We start from the raw sequence: 15,534 nt of genomic DNA, 5'->3' as shown, positions 1-15,534 counted from the left end.
TGCCCCTGCTCCAGAGAACGCGTTTTGCCCCTGCTCCAGAGAACGCGTTTCCCCTGCTCCAGAGAACGCGTTTCCCCTGCTCCAGAGAACGCGTTTCCCCTGCTCCAGAGAACGCGTTTCCCCTGCTCCAGAGAACGCGTTTCCCCTGCTCCAGAGAACGCGTTTCCCCTGCTCCAGAGAACGCGTTTCCACTGCTCCAGAGAACGCGTTTCCCCTGCTCCAGAGAACACTTTTCCCCTGCTCCAGAGAACGCGTTTCCCCTGCTCCAGAGAACGCGTTTCCCCTGCTCCAGAGAACACTTTTCCCCTGCTCCAGAGAACACTTTTCCCCTGCTCCAGAGAACACTTTTCCCCTGCTCCAGAGAACACGTTTCCCCTGCTCCAGAGAACACGTTTCCACTGCTCCAGAGAACGCGTTTCCACTGCTCCAGAGAACGCGTTTCCACTGCTCCAGAGAACGCGTTTCCCCTGCTCCAGAGAACGCGTTTCCCCTGCTCCAGAGAACGCGTTTCCCCTGCTCCAGAGAACGCGTTTCCACTGCTCCAGAGAACGCGTTTCCACTGCTCCAGAGAACGCGTTTCCACTGCTCCAGAGAACGCGTTTCCACTGCTCCAGAGAACGCGTTTCCACTGCTCCAGAGAACGCGTTTCCCCTGCTCCAGAGAACGCGTTTCCCCTGCTCCAGAGAACACGTGTCCCCTGCTCCAGAGAACACGTTTCCCCTGCTCCAGAGAACACTTTTCCCCTGCTCCAGAGAACACGTTTCCCCTGCTCCAGAGAATGTGTTTCCACTGCTCCAGAGAATGCGTTTCCCCTGCTCCAGAGAACGCGTTTCCCCTGCTCCAGAGAACGTGTTTCCACTGCTCCAGAGAACGTGTTTCCACTGCTCCAGAGTCCAATGGGGGCGAGCTTCACACCACTCCAGGCGACGGTTGGCTTCGCGCATGGTGATCTTAGGCTTACGTGCGGCTGCTCGCCAATGGAATCCCATTTCATGAAGCTCCCAATGAAGAGTCATTTTGCTGATGTTGCTTCCAGAGGCAGTTTGGAAACTCGGTAGTGAGTGTTGTCAACCGAGGACAGACAATTTCTAAGAGTTACCCTCTCCAATGCACTGAGGTTCCCGTTCTGTGAGCTTGTGTGGACTACCACTTCGCTGCTGAGCCGTTGTTGCTCCGAGGCGTTTCCGGATCATACAGGGATATATTGAAAAGAGAATCGAAGGCCCCAGATCGTACAGGGATATATTGAAAAGAGAATCGAAGGCCCCAGGAACCAGACCATACAGGGACATATTGAAAGGAGAATCGAAGGCCCCAGGAACCAGACAGGGATATATTGAAAGGAGAATTGAAGGCCCCAGGAACCAGATCATACAGGGACATATTGAAAGGAGAATTGAAGGCCCCAGGAACCAGATCATACAGGGATATATTGAAAGGAGAATCGAAGGCCCCAGACCATACAGGGATATATTGAAAGGAGAATCGAAGGCCCCAGACCATACAGGGATATATTGAAAGGAGAATCGAAGGCCCCAGGAACCAGACCATACAGGGATATAGTGAAAGGAGAATTGAAGGCCCCAGGAACCAGATCATACAGGGATATATTGAAAGGAGAATCGAAGGCCCCAGGAACCAGACAGGGATATATTGAAAGGAGAATCGAAGGCCCCAGACCATACAGGGATATATTGAAAGGAGAATCGAAGGCCCCAGGAACCAGACAGGGATATATTGAAAGGAGAATCGAAGGCCCCAGGAACCAGATCATACAGGGATATATTGAAAGGAGAATCGAAGGCCCCAGCAATCTGATCATACAGATGTGAAAACACCACTCGCTTGTACAGCAATGAAAGAAATCAACAGGGGGTGTTGGGTGATGCTGTCAGCACCACCCTTTAAATACATCACTCACTGCTCACCACACATACCTTAAAGTACGTTCCAGAATAGGAGAAACGTGCCGTTCTAATGGCTACGCAACGCAGTGAACTGAACGCAACCCATGATCCCTCATTCTACACTGGTCGTCGGGGGTTGTGAAATTAAACATTAACCCTAGTTACAGCAGAGGTGTCTATGGTTACATTATAGACCAACCCTACCGCAACATTCAACCAAAGCAGTAACACCCCGTTCAGTTGGATTCTCTGCACCATTCTAGGTTTACAGTAACACACCCTGTTCAGTTGGACTCTTCCTACCCATAATGCTTTGAGTTTAGTCTGCTTTCAAGTGAATGACGACAACCAGTGAAACACAACCTCTTTCAAGACTTTATTAAATGTGGAAGAATATTGAACTTTTAAAAACATGTTTAATGAAACCTTCAGAAAGTTCTGTACAAGAGGAAAGGCTTCATGTTGAAAACCACATGTAAAAACAGGTAAAAAAAGGCAGAGAAGCACGAACATGATACAGTCTGTCTCACACCTCACCTGGCGAACTACAGACCAGACAGGGTAGGGGGAGACTGACCACACCTCACCTGGCGAACTACAGACCAGACGGGGAAGGGGGAGACTGACCACACCTCACCTGGCGAACTACAGACCAGACAGGGTAGGGGAACAGACCATTTGGTGTGATTTTAATAAAGACGTTTCAACATTAGAGACCGTTGGAAGATCCAGACGCCTGACTGGCTTATTGTGACAACCCTGAGCACCCCTCAGGCACTCTGATTGGCCAGCAGGAAGTGGATTATAGTCAGGAGGGGGGGTGGGTAAACACCTGGCTGCGGGGCCAGAGCGAGGTGGTGGTTGGTCAGTGAGGCATGGAGGACTTGCAGGACAGTAGTTTGGCCACCATTAGTCGGGCGTATCGCATCCTGCTGGCCAGCTCCTTACAGCAGCCAAACTCCTCGATCAGAGACATCTTATAGGTCCGGAAGTCTCGCTTCTCGTCGATGAAGGACACAGCTCCCATCAGAGGACACAGGATCAACTTGGTGTGGTCCTACAGAAGAGAAAACTCTATATTATCTATCAAAATAACTTGGTGAGGAGGCGAGGGAGACTAGAGAGGGGGAGAGGGAGACTAGAGAGGAGGAGGAGAGTACCTGGAAGAAGTTGATCTGCACGGTGCCGTTGGTGAGGTGGAGCACGATGGCCGACTTGGTTCTGAACCAGTGGCTGAGGTACGGCAGACGGGCCAGCTCGTCTCCGTCACGAGGCGTGATGTTGGCGCCCGCCTTCAGAAGGTGCTCCGACATGTAGTTACGGAAATACTTCAACAACGTGATCTGGGGAGGGCAGAGGTCACAGGTCAGCTCAAACCCAAGACGCTAAGGACTTTTGTCCCAATGCTATCTGAAAGTTAGCCTGACGCTAGCCACAGCCATAGAGAAGCACTAGCAGCGACGCTAACCTTCTTGGATAGCGTAGCGGGGTAGGAGCGGACACTGAGGTAGCTCTCGGCAGCCATCTTGTCGATGTACTGAAGACTGTCTCCGTCAGCGTACATGATCATCCTGGTACAGTCGTTAAACAACACCCCCACGCTGTTGTCACACAGCTGATAGCCTGCAACAGAGGTCAGAGGTCACACAGAACCCTCCATTCAGAGAGCATCACATGGACACAGGGGTGACATGGACAGAGAGGGTGACATGGCGACAGGGTTGCCATGGTGACAGAGAGTGGTTACCCAGTCCGTATTTGTCGCTGTAGTCGACCCACTTGCTGATCCAGAAGATGGGGACACAGGCTGGGTCCTCTGCCTCCTCTGGAAACACAGGGGTTAGAGGTCAGGGTTCCACTGTCTACAGCACGTCATATCTAACAGAGGTTAATATGTTGGGCTGTGTCGTAGGCGAGGGTATGAGTCCTCTCTCCGAGGGCTTGGCAGCGTGTGTGTCGTACCCATGCGTATGAGTCCTCGGCAGTGTGTGTGTGTGTGTCTCGTACCCATGCGTATGAGTCCTCTCTCCGAGGGCTTGGCAGTGTGTGTGTGTGTCGTACCCATGCGTATGAGTCCTCTCTCCGAGGGCTTGGCAGTGTGTGTGTGTGTGTCGTACCCATGCGTATGAGTCCTCTCTCCGAGGGCTTGGCAGTGTGTCGTACCCATGCGTATGAGTCCTCTCTCCGAGGGCTTGGCAGTGTGTGTCGTACCCATGCGTATGAGTCCTCTCTCCGAGGGCTTGGCAGCGTGTGTGTGTGTGTCGTACCCATGCGTATGAGTCCTCTCTCCGAGGGCTTGGCAGTGTGTCGTACCCATGCGTATGAGTCCTCTCTCCGAGGGCTTGGCAGTGTGTGTGTGTGTGTCGTACCCATGCGTATGAGTCCTCTCTCCGAGGGCTTGGCAGTGTGTGTGTGTGTGTGTGTCGTACCCATGCGTATGAGTCCTCTCTCTGAGGGCTTGGCAGTGTGTGTGTGTCTCGTACCCATGCGTATGAGTCCTCTCTCCGAGGGCTTGGCAGTGTGTGTGTCTCGTACCCATGCGTATGAGTCCTCTCTCCGAGGGCTTGGCAGTGTGTGTGTCTCGTACCCATGCGTATGAGTCCTCTCTCCGAGGGCTTGGCAGTGTGTGTGTGTGTCTCGTACCCATGCGTATGAGTCCTCTCTCCGAGGGCTTGGCAGCGTGTGTGTGTGTGTCGTACCCATGCGTATGAGTCCTCTCTCCGAGGGCTTGGCAGTGTGTCGTACCCATGCGTATGAGTCCTCTCTCCGAGGGCTTGGCAGTGTGTGTGTGTCTCGTACCCATGCGTATGAGTCCTCTCTCCGAGGGCTTGGCAGCGTGTGTGTGTGTCTCGTACCCATGCGTATGAGTCCTCTCTCCGAGGGCTTGGCAGTGTGTGTGTCTCGTACCCATGCGTATGAGTCCTCTCTCCGAGGGCTTGGCAGTGTGTGTGTGTGTCGTACCCATGCGTATGAGTCCTCTCTCCGAGGGCTTGGCAGTGTGTGTGTGTGTGTCGTACCCATGCGTATGAGTCCTCTCTCCGAGGGCTTGGCAGCGTGTGTGTGTGTCTCGTACCCATGCGTGTGAGTCCTCTCTCCGAGGGCTTGGCAGTGTGTGTGTCGTACCCATGCGTATGAGTCCTCTCTCCGAGGGCTTGGCAGTGTGTGTGTGTCGTACCCATGCGTATGAGTCCTCTCTCCGAGGGCTTGGCAGTGTGTGTGTGTGTCGTACCCATGCGTATGAGTCCTCTCTCCGAGGGCTTGGCAGTGTGTGTGTGTGTCTCGTACCCATGCGTATGAGTCCTCTCTCCGAGGGCTTGGCAGTGTGTGTGTGTCTCGTACCCATGCGTATGAGTCCTCTCTCTGAGGGCTTGGCAGTGTGTCTGTGTGTCGTACCCATGCGTGTGAGTCCTCTCTCCGAGGGCTTGGCAGCGTGTGTGTGTCTGTGTGTCGTACCCATGCGTATGAGTCCTCTCTCTGAGGGCTTGGCAGTGTGTGTGTCGTACCCATGCGTATGAGTCCTCTCTCTGAGGGCTTGGCAGTGTGTGTGTCGTACCCATGCGTATGAGTCCTCTCTCCGAGGGCTTGGCAGCGTTGCAGGTGTCGAGTTGCTGCAGCAGGTCACTCAGGTGGCAGTCTGTGGCCTCGGGAATCTCTCTGAGCAGTGGCTCATCTTTCTGTTCCACCTTCTCTGTCCCTGCTGAAGAGAGACAGACACTAAACCCCAGGCTGAAGGAGGGAGGAAAGGAAGGGAGGAAAGGAAGGGAGGGAGGAAAGGAAGGGAGGAAGGGAGGGAGGAAAGGAAGGGAGGGAGGAAAGGAAGGGAGGGAGGAAAGGAAGGGAGGGAGGAAAGGAAGGGAGGGAGGAAAGGAAGGGAGGGAGGAAAGGAAGGGAGGGAGGAAAGGAAGGGAGGAAAGGAAGGAAGGGAGGGAGGAAGGGAGGGAGGAAAGGAAGGGAGGAAGGGAGGAAAGGAAGGGAGGGAGGAAAGGAAGGGAGGGAGGAAAGGAAGGGAAGGGAGGAAAGGAAGGGAGGAAAGGAGAGAGACCCCTACATAGTGTGAATCTCACCCTTGTTGTTGAGAGCGGTGAGCGGGCGTCTCTGGCTGGGCTCCAGAGAGGAGGGAGCGATGGAGAAGCGCGGGGGCACGGTGAGGCAGGTGGTGGGGAGACGCAGGGGGATGTACCCCTCGGTGAAGAACTCGTCGGTCAGCAGCTGGGAGACGGTGGGCCGCTGGGACGGGTCGGCATGCAGCATCCGCTTGATCAGAGACGCCGCCACAGGGTTGATTTGCTACAGAACAAAACGTGGGAGAAGATGAAGAAACTGCCATAAAAACAGATGACCTTTGACAGTGTAGAAGGAATGGGTGGTGTTAGCTCACCCAGGGGGTAGTGTAGTAGTAATGGGTGGTGTTAGCTCACCCAGGGGGTAGTGTAGTAGTAATGGGTGGTGTTAGCTCACCCAGGGGGTAGTGTAGTAGTAATGGGTGGTGTTAGCTCACCCAGGGGGTAGTGTAGTAGTAATGGGTGGTGTTAGCTCACCCAGGGGGTAGTGTAGTAGTAGTGGGTGGTGTTAGCTCACCCAGGGGGTAGTGTAGTAGTAGTGGGTGGTGTTAGCTCACCCAGGGGGTAGTGTAGTAGTAGTGGGTGGTGTTAGCTCACCCAGGGGGTAGTGTAGTAGTAGTGGGTGGTGTTAGCTCACCCAAGGGGTAGTGTAGTAGTATTGGGTGGTGTTAGCTCACCCAGGGGGTAGTGTAGTAGTATAGTATGGGTGGTGTTAGTAATTGGTGGTGTTAGCTCACCCAGGGGGTAGTGTAGAAGTATAGTATGGGTGGTGTTAGCTCACCCAGGGGGTAGTGTAGAAGTATAGTATGGGTGGTGTTAGCTCACCCAGGGGGTAGTGTAGTAGTAATGGGTGGTGTTAGCTCACCCAGGGGGTAGTGTAGTAGTAGTGGGTGGTGTTAGCTCACCCAGGGGGTAGTGTAGTAGTAGTGGGTGGTGTTAGCTCACCCAGGGGGTAGTGTAGTAGTAGTGGGTGGTGTTAGCTCACCCAGGGGGTAGTGTAGTAGTAGTGGGTGGTGTTAGCTCACCCAAGGGGTAGTGTAGTAGTATTGGGTGGTGTTAGCTCACCCAGGGGGTAGTGTAGTAGTATAGTATGGGTGGTGTTAGTAATTGGTGGTGTTAGCTCACCCAGGGGGTAGTGTAGAAGTATAGTATGGGTGGTGTTAGCTCACCCAGGGGGTAGTGTCATAGTATGGGTGGTGTTAGCTCACCCAGGGGGTAGTGTTGTAGTAATGGGTGGTGTTGGCTCACCCAGGGGGTAGTGTAGTAGTATTGGGTGGTGTAAGCTCACCCAGGGGGGAGTGTAGTAGTATTGGGTGGTGTTAGCTCACCCAGGGGGTAGTGTAGTAGTATTGGGTGGTGTAAGCTCACCCAGGGGGGAGTGTAGTAGTATGGGTGGTGTTAGCTCACCCAGGGGGTAGTGTAGTAGTATTGGGTGGTGTTAGTAATGGGTGGTGTTAGCTCACCCAGGGGGTAGTGTAGTAGTATTGGGTGGTGTTAGCTCACCCAGGGGCTAGTGTAGTAGTAATGGGTGGTGTCAGTAATGGGTGGTGTTAGCTCACCCAGGGGGTAGTGTAGTAGTATGGGTGGTGTATACTCACCCAGGGGATAGTGTAATGGGTGGTGTTTACTCACCCAGGGGATAGTGTAGTAGTAATGGGTGGTGTTTACTCACCCAGGGGATAGTGTCAGTAATGGGTGGTGTTAGCTCACCCAGGGGATAGTGTAGTGGTATAGTATGGGTGGTGTTAGTAATGGGTAGTGTTAGCTCACCCAGGGGGTAGTGTAGTAGTAATGGGTGGTGTAAGCTCACTTAGGGGGGAGTGTAGTAGTAATGGGTGGTGTTAGCTCACCCAGGGGGTAGTGTCGTAGTATAGTATGGGTGGTGTTAGCTCACCCAGGGGATAGTGTCGTAGTATAGTATGGGTGGTGTTAGCTCAACCAGGGGATAGTGTAGTAGTATAGTATGGGTGGTGTTAGCTCACCCAGGGGATAGTGTAGTAGTATAGTATGGGTGGTGTTAGCTCACCCAGGGGATAGTGTAGTAGTATAGTATGGGTGGTGTTAGCTCACCCAGGGGATAGTGTAGTAGTATAGTATGGGTGGTGTTAGCTCACCCAGGGGATAGTGTAGTAGTATAGTATGGGTGGTGTTAGCTCACCCAGGGGATAGTGTAGTAGTATAGTATGGGTGGTGTTAGCTCACCCAGGGGATAGTGTAGTAGTATAGTATGGGTGGTGTTAGCTCACCCAGGGGATAGTGTAGTAGTATAGTATGGGTGGTGTTAGCTCACCCAGGGGATAGTGTAGTAGTATAGTATGGGTGGTGTTAGCTCACCCAGGGGATAGTGTAGTAGTATAGTATGGGTGGTGTTAGCTCACCCAGGGGATAGTGTAGTAGTATAGTATGGGTGGTGTTAGCTCACCCAGGGGATAGTGTAGTAGTATAGTATGGGTGGTGTTAACTCACCCAGGGGATAGTGTAGTAGTATGGGTGGTGTTAACTCACCCAGGGGGTAGTGTAGTAGTAATGGGTGGTGTTAGCTCACCCAGGGGATAGTGTAGTAGTATGGGTGGTGTTAGCTCACCCAGGGAATAGTGTAGTAGTATAGTATGGGTGGTGTTAACTCACCCAGGGGATAGTGTAGTAGTATGGGTGGTGTTAGCTCACCCAGGGGATAGTGTAGTAGTATAGTATGGGTGGTGTTAACTCACCCAGGGGATAGTGTAATGGTAATGGTGGTGTTAGCTCACCCAGGGGATAGTGTCGTAGTATGGGTGGTGTTAACTCACCCAGGGGATAGTGTAGTAGTATAGTATGGGTGGTGTTAGCTCACCCAGGGGATAGTGTAGTAGTATGGGCGGTGTTAACTCACCCAGGGGATAGTGTAGTTGTTCTTTTTGATGCGGTTGTAGGTCTCCTTCAGACAAGACGTCTCAAATGGAGGTTTGCCAACCAGCAGAGTGTACCTGAGAGAGATGGAGCCTGTTACAATACAGACCACTACTGGGGCCCAGAGAGAGTATTAAATGGGTTGAGGTGGTCAGTATGGAGCCTGTTACAATACAGACCACTACTGGGCCCAGAGAGTATTAAATGTGTTGAGGTGGTCAGTATGGAGCCTGTTACAATACAGACCACTACTGGGCCCAGAGAGTATTAATTATGTGATGAGGTGGTCAGTATGGAGCCTGTTACAATACAGACCACTACTGGGCCCAGAGAGTATTAAATGTGTTGAGGTGGTCAGTATGGAGCCTGTTACAATACAGACCACTACTGGGGCCCAGAGAGAGTATTAAATGGGTTGAGGTGGTCAGTATGGAGCCTGTTACAATACAGACCACTACTGGGCCCAGAGAGTATTAAATGTGTTGAGGTGGTCCTACTGGGGCCCAGATAGAGTATTAAATGTGTTGAGGTGGTCAGTATGGAGCCTGTTACAATACAGACCACTACTGGGCCCAGGTAGAGTATTAAATGTGTTGAGGTAGTCAGTACGAAACCTTTTGGACCCAGATAGAGTATTAAATATGTGATGAGGTAGTCAGTACGAAGCCTGTTGGACCCAGATAGAGTTTTAATTATGTGATGAGGTGATCCTACTGGGGCCCAGATAGAGTATTAAATATGTGTTGAGGTAGTCAGTACGAAACCTTTTGGACCCAGATAGAGTATTAAATATGTGATGAGGTAGTCAGTACGAAACCTGTTGGACCCAGATAGAGTATTGATTATGTGATGAGGTAGTCAGTACCAAGCCTGTTGGACCCATGTGTAACTCTGTTGTCTGTTCACACTGCTATGCTTTATCTTGGCCAGGTCGCAGTTGCAAATGATAACTTGTTCTCAACCAGCCTACCTGGTTAAATAAAGGTGAAATAAAAAATAAATAAAAAATACAGAATATGTACTAATGTAATGATAGCACTATAAAACCCTTCAAATCGACCACCCGCCAACATGGCTGGACAAATGTTTAAAAAACGACCTGCCGATCACTAAATCTACCCGTTTGTGGCAGGCATTTACCGTCACGCCCACGTCTGTGTGCATCTCGCCTGCGTTTCACTTACAGGATACAGCCCAGAGACCAGACGTCGACCTCGAAGCTGTGTCCTTTCTTACAGAGAACCTCCGGGGCGATGTAGTTCGGTGTTCCACACAGAGTCTTCTTACGTTCCCCATCAAATTCTATCTTAGTGGCAAGGCCAAAGTCCCCTGGGGAGAAGCCAGAGACGTGTTCAGACAAGGTGCTGTACAGAGGGGAGTATAGAGGATTAATGAATACAGCCCCGGTGTGTGTGTGTATATAGAGGCGCATTGTCAAACTATTTGTTGGTATATATTCTGAACCGGCCCACCGTGGTGTGCACCCTGAACCGGCCCACCGCGGTGTGCACCCTGAACCGGCCCACCGCGGTGTGCACCCTGAACCGGCCCACCGCGGTGTTCACCCTGAACCGGCCCACCGCGGTGTGCACCCTGAACCGGCCCACCGCGGTGTTCACCCTGAACCGGCCCACCGCGGTGTGCACCCTGAACCGGCCCACCGCGGTGTGCACCCTGAACCGGCCCACCGCGGTGTTCACCCTGAACCGGCCCACCGCGGTGTGCACCCTGAACCGGCCCACCGCGGTGTTCACCCTGAACCGGCCCACCGCGGTGTTCACCCTGAACCGGCCCACCGTGTGTGTAGAGGTGTACATTCAGCAGTGAGTCGTACACGGAGTGTGTGTGACCTGCGTACCTATCTTGACATCCATGTCATCGCTGAGGAAGATGTTTCCTAGTTTCAGGTCTCTGTGTATCACTCTGTTGTTGTGGAGGTACTGACAGCCTTTAACCAGCTGCATCATATAATACCGAGCCTCTGGCTCCGTTACAGCCTTACGACGCTTATGCAGCTCCAACAGGGACTGGGGGGAGGCACAGACAGGGGGGTTAGCAACTATTATAAACTCACTAGGTTAACTTTTCTTCTTAGGGTTTACTTCTGAATGTCTGATTGAGGGGGGGGGACATGTATTTAGCCTAAATTGTCATGCCAAGAAAAACAGCCTTCAGTAGTTTGCACACAATCATAACTACTTTTAAAGTTCACGAGTTGTAAATATCTTTCATTCAAAAGCACAAAAGTTATAAACCTAAAACTACTTAGATAATCCCAGCTAGTCACCCTGTGGACAAGTTGTGGTTAACAACAAGTTAACAAAAAATCTTGGCCATGTTCTGTTATAATCTCCACCCGGCACAGCCAGAAGAGGACTGGCCACCCCACATAGCCTGGTTCCTCTCTAGGTTTCGGCCTTTCATGGGAGTTTTCCTAACCACCGTGCTTCTACACCTGCTTGCTCTTTGGGGTTTTAGACTGGGTTTCTGTACAGCACTTTGAGATATCAGCTGATGTACGAAGGGCTATATAAATACATTTGATTTGTTGACTAGACTAGGACATTTCAAGCTACAGTAAGCTAGTAAAGTACACTGTTAGCAAAGAACAACTTATTTAAGTAAAATGTTTAAAATCAATGAACAAAAATCAACTCACCCGTCGCCTGCAAATTTCCAACACAACAAACACGAAGTCGTCGTCCTCGAAGAAGCCGTGAAATCCCACAATGTGCGGATTGTCGAGACTCTTATGAATGGAGATTTCAGAGCTCATCTTCTCCCTCTGGTGAGGTTTGACTATCATGGATTTGGGGACGACTTTACCGGCGAAAACCTCTTTGGTTTCCATATCTGTGATTTCGTAGCATTTGGCAAAGCCTCCTTTCCCGAGGAATCGTCCCCGACTGTATTTCTTCAGTGTCCGGGGATCTACGAGAATATCTGGGATGTCTTTGAGAGGTGCCGATTTGGGGTCTACGTTTGTCGACGGATTCACCGCCTTGGCTACCGGCGCACTCATATTTTATATATAATATATATTATTATTAAAAAAAAAACAATAAAAAGTGCTCTTCAGGTTTTCGAAAACAAAAAAAAAAAAAAAATATACAAGACGAAAAAAATCTAAGAAAAAAAAATATTAAAAAAAAAATCGAATATATATCTATCTCACTTTGAGACAGGTTAGCTAGCCAACCATCCACCCTTCCGAGCAAAACCACTTGAATTCAAATCAAAACTAACCAATTCAGGTGCCCAAAATTAGCTCAAATGTAGCGTACGATACCCAATAATCAATCGATTTAACTAAATATACTTGAATAGTGTTGCCAAAACAAAAGGTAATAAATTAGTTTTTCCCACCGCCGCTATGTACTTCGCTCTTCGTTTGAACAACAGCGTCAACTAGCTAGCTGTAAGTTTAAATGCTGCTCCGGTCGTTACAGCCGCCTGTGATTGGTCCTGACGATTTGAAATTACAAGCTGCAGCCGCTAAGCAACATGGGAAGGTTTCAACTATGAGCCAATTACCGAGCAGGAAGTTCATATACGCAAGCACCGATTGGTTAAAATCCTATAGATAACGCCCCTATCTTTCTTAAACTCGAACCAATCACCGACCAAAAAAACCAGACGATAACCAAAATTAATTGTGGGAAATGTAGTTGCTTGTATTTTCACAAACACACCTTGGAGATAATATCATGTCGTGTGAGTTAGAAAAACACTTACCAAGAAGGGAAAATAAAACGTTATTATTACAATCCATCGCCAATAAACAATACGTGTATGTTTTAGGTAAATATAAACAATAGAACTGTTGACAAATGTAAACTCCGTCTGAAACTGATGAGTCTGACTTATCTCACCCATTCACGACAATTTCTTTAGGAATGTAGTGAAGTAAAAGTAAAAATTGTCAATAATATAAATAGTAAAGTAAAGTACAGACCCCCCCACCCCAACAAAAAACATAAGTAGTACTTCAAAGTAGTACTTTAAAGTATTTTTACTGAAGTAGTTCACACCACTGGTTTTAGGTTAGCGTAAAGGCAGCGTCATGCTTCCCAGCAAAAACAGTTTGGACAAGTTCATGCATCTATTGGGTGTGTTCGTAAATTCAGTCTGCCGTGCCAGAGGACACTCGGATGGGTTTGTCTAGGCGTTCGTAAATTCAGAGCGTTTCGGCTATCAGGAACGTTCAGAGAGCACACTGGACGCTCTGGCCGAGGAGAAGGGTTGATCAGAGCTTTCTGACCTGTAGATTGATGAGGAATTGAAAAATGGTATGGTTGAGAGGGATGAGGAAACAGGATCTGTCAAGTCTGCCTGCACAGCCGTTTGGAAAACGTACTGCAGCGAATAAACTAGTCGTAAATATTTCAAAAACTCTGTCTGTAATTAGGGGGGGGGGGGGGTGTCATTTACACCAGTGCATTTGGGTTATTCCATAGTCAATATATTGTCTTCCCCCCTAGAGGGGGCTATAGTGTTGTAGATGACCAGTGCATTTGGGTTAGTCAATATATTGTAGTTCCCCCTAGAGGGGGCTATAGTACTGTAGATGACCAGTGAATTTGGGTTAGTCAGTACATTGTATTCCCCCTAGAGGGGGCTATAGTACTGTAGATGACCAGTGAATTTGGGTTAGTCAGTACATTGTATTCCCCCTAGAGGGGGCTATAGTACTGTAGATGACCAGTGAATTTGGGTTAGTCAGTACATTGTATTCCCACTAGAGGGGGCTATAGTACTGTAGATGACCAGTGCATTTGGGTTAGTCAGTACATTGTATTCCCCCTAGAGGGGGCTATAGTATTGTAGATGACCAGTGCATTTGAGTTAGTCAGTACATTGTATTCCCCCTAGAGGGGGCTATAGTACTGTAGATGACCAGTGAATTTGGGTTAGTCAGTACATTGTATTCCCCCTAGAGGGGGCTATAGTACTGTAGATGACCAGTGAATTTGGGTTAGTCAGTACATTGTTGTTCCCCCTAGAGGGGGCTATAGTACTGTAGATGACCAGTGAATTTGGGTTAGTCAGTACATTGTTGTTCCCCCTAGAGGGGGCTATAGTATTGTAGATGACCAGTGAATTTGGGTTAGTCAGTACATTGTATTCCCCCTAGAGGGGGCTATAGTATTGTAGATGACCAGTGAATTTGGGTTAGTCAGTACATTGTAGTTCCCCCTAGAGGGGGCTATAGTACTGTAGATGACCAGTGCATTTGGGTTAGTCAGTACATTGTAGTTCCCCCTAGAGGGGGCTATAGTATTGTAGATGACCAGTGAATTTGGGGTTAGTCAGTACAATGTAGTTCCCCCTAGAGGGGGCTATAGTATTGTAGATGACCAGTGAATTTGGGTTAGTCAGTACATTGTAGTTCCCCCTAGAGGGGGCTATAGTACTGTAGATGACCAGTGCATTTGGGTTAGTCAGTACATTGTATTCCCCCTAGAGGGGGCTATAGTATTGTAGATGACCAGTGCATTTGGGTTAGTCAGTACATTGTATTCCCCCTAGAGGGGGCTATAGTACTGTAGATGACCAGTGAATTTGGGTTAGTCAGTACATTGTAGTTCCCCTAGAGGGGGCTATAGTATTGTAGATGACCAGTGAATTTGGGTTAGTCAGTACATTGTATTCCCCCTAGAGGGGGCTATAGTACTGTAGATGACCAGTGAATTTGGATTAGTCAGTACATTGTATTCCCCCTAGAGGGGGCTATAGTACTGTAGATGACCAGTGAATTTGGGTTAGTCAGTACATTGTATTCCCACTAGAGGGGGCTATAGTACTGTAGATGACCAGTGCATTTGGGTTAGTCAGTACATTGTATTCCCCCTAGAGGGGGCTATAGTATTGTAGATGACCAGTGCATTTGAGTTAGTCAGTACATTGTATTCCCCCTAGAGGGGGCTATAGTACTGTAGATGACCAGTGAATATGGGTTAGTCAGTACATTGTATTCCCCCTAGAGGGGGCTATAGTATTGTAGATGACCAGTGAATTTGGGTTAGTCAGTACATTGTATTCCCCCTAGAGGGGGCTATAGTATTGTAGATGACCAGTGAATTTGGGTTAGTCAGTACATTGTAGTTCCCCCTAGAGGGGGCTATAGTACTGTAGATGACCAGTGCATTTGGGTTAGTCAGTACATTGTAGTTCCCCCTAGAGGGGGCTATAGTATTGTAGATGACCAGTGAATTTGGGGTTAGTCAGTACAATGTAGTTCCCCCTAGAGGGGGCTATAGTATTGTAGATGACCAGTGAATTTGGGTTAGTCAGTACATTGTAGTTCCCCCTAGAGGGGGCTATAGTACTGTAGATGACCAGTGCATTTGGGTTAGTCAGTACATTGTATTCCCCCTAGAGGGGGCTATAGTATTGTAGATGACCAGTGCATTTGGGTTAGTCAGTACATTGTATTCCCCCTAGAGGGGGCTATAGTATTGTAGATGACCAGTGAATTTGGGTTAGTCAGTACATTGTATTCCCCCTAGAGGGGGCTATAGTACTGTAGATGACCAGTGAATTTGGGTTAGTCAGTACATTGTATTCCCCCTAGAGGGGGCTATAGTATTGTAGATGACCAGTGCATTTGGGTTAGTCAGTACATTGTATTCCCCCTAGAGGGGGCTATAGTACTGTAGATGACCAGTGCATTTGGG

The 15,534-nt window shown here is 49.4% G+C and overlaps 1 protein-coding gene across 2 annotated transcripts; it reads right to left on the bottom strand.

Moving 5' to 3' along the window:
- Positions 1-2,270: 2,270 nt before the first annotated feature.
- On the bottom strand, positions 2,271-12,509 carry LOC135530875 (serine/threonine-protein kinase PLK1-like). 2 transcript variants are annotated; one of them, XM_064959052.1, is made up of 10 exons: positions 11,517-12,509; positions 10,716-10,884; positions 10,042-10,186; positions 8,841-8,934; positions 5,972-6,194; positions 5,461-5,601; positions 3,655-3,732; positions 3,376-3,530; positions 3,068-3,250; positions 2,271-2,964 (listed from the first exon to the last, which is right to left on the bottom strand). In XM_064959052.1, exons 1-10 carry the CDS (start codon positions 11,877-11,879, stop codon positions 2,773-2,775), a joined length of 1,743 nt encoding a protein of 580 aa, XP_064815124.1. In that variant the 5' UTR covers positions 11,880-12,509; the 3' UTR covers positions 2,271-2,772. The 2 variants fall into 2 exon arrangements, with proteins under 2 accessions (XP_064815124.1, XP_064815117.1); XM_064959045.1 differs by having other exon boundaries at positions 5,461-5,604; positions 11,517-12,507.
- Between the last annotated feature and the right edge of the window lie 3,025 nt (positions 12,510-15,534).

This window comes from Oncorhynchus masou, chromosome 5 (assembly GCF_036934945.1).
Source record: "Oncorhynchus masou masou isolate Uvic2021 chromosome 5, UVic_Omas_1.1, whole genome shotgun sequence".
NCBI classification, from domain to species: domain Eukaryota; kingdom Metazoa; phylum Chordata; class Actinopteri; order Salmoniformes; family Salmonidae; genus Oncorhynchus; species Oncorhynchus masou.
The sequence above is the reverse complement of the archived record's forward strand: the minus strand, read 5'-3'. Positions and strand labels throughout refer to the sequence as shown.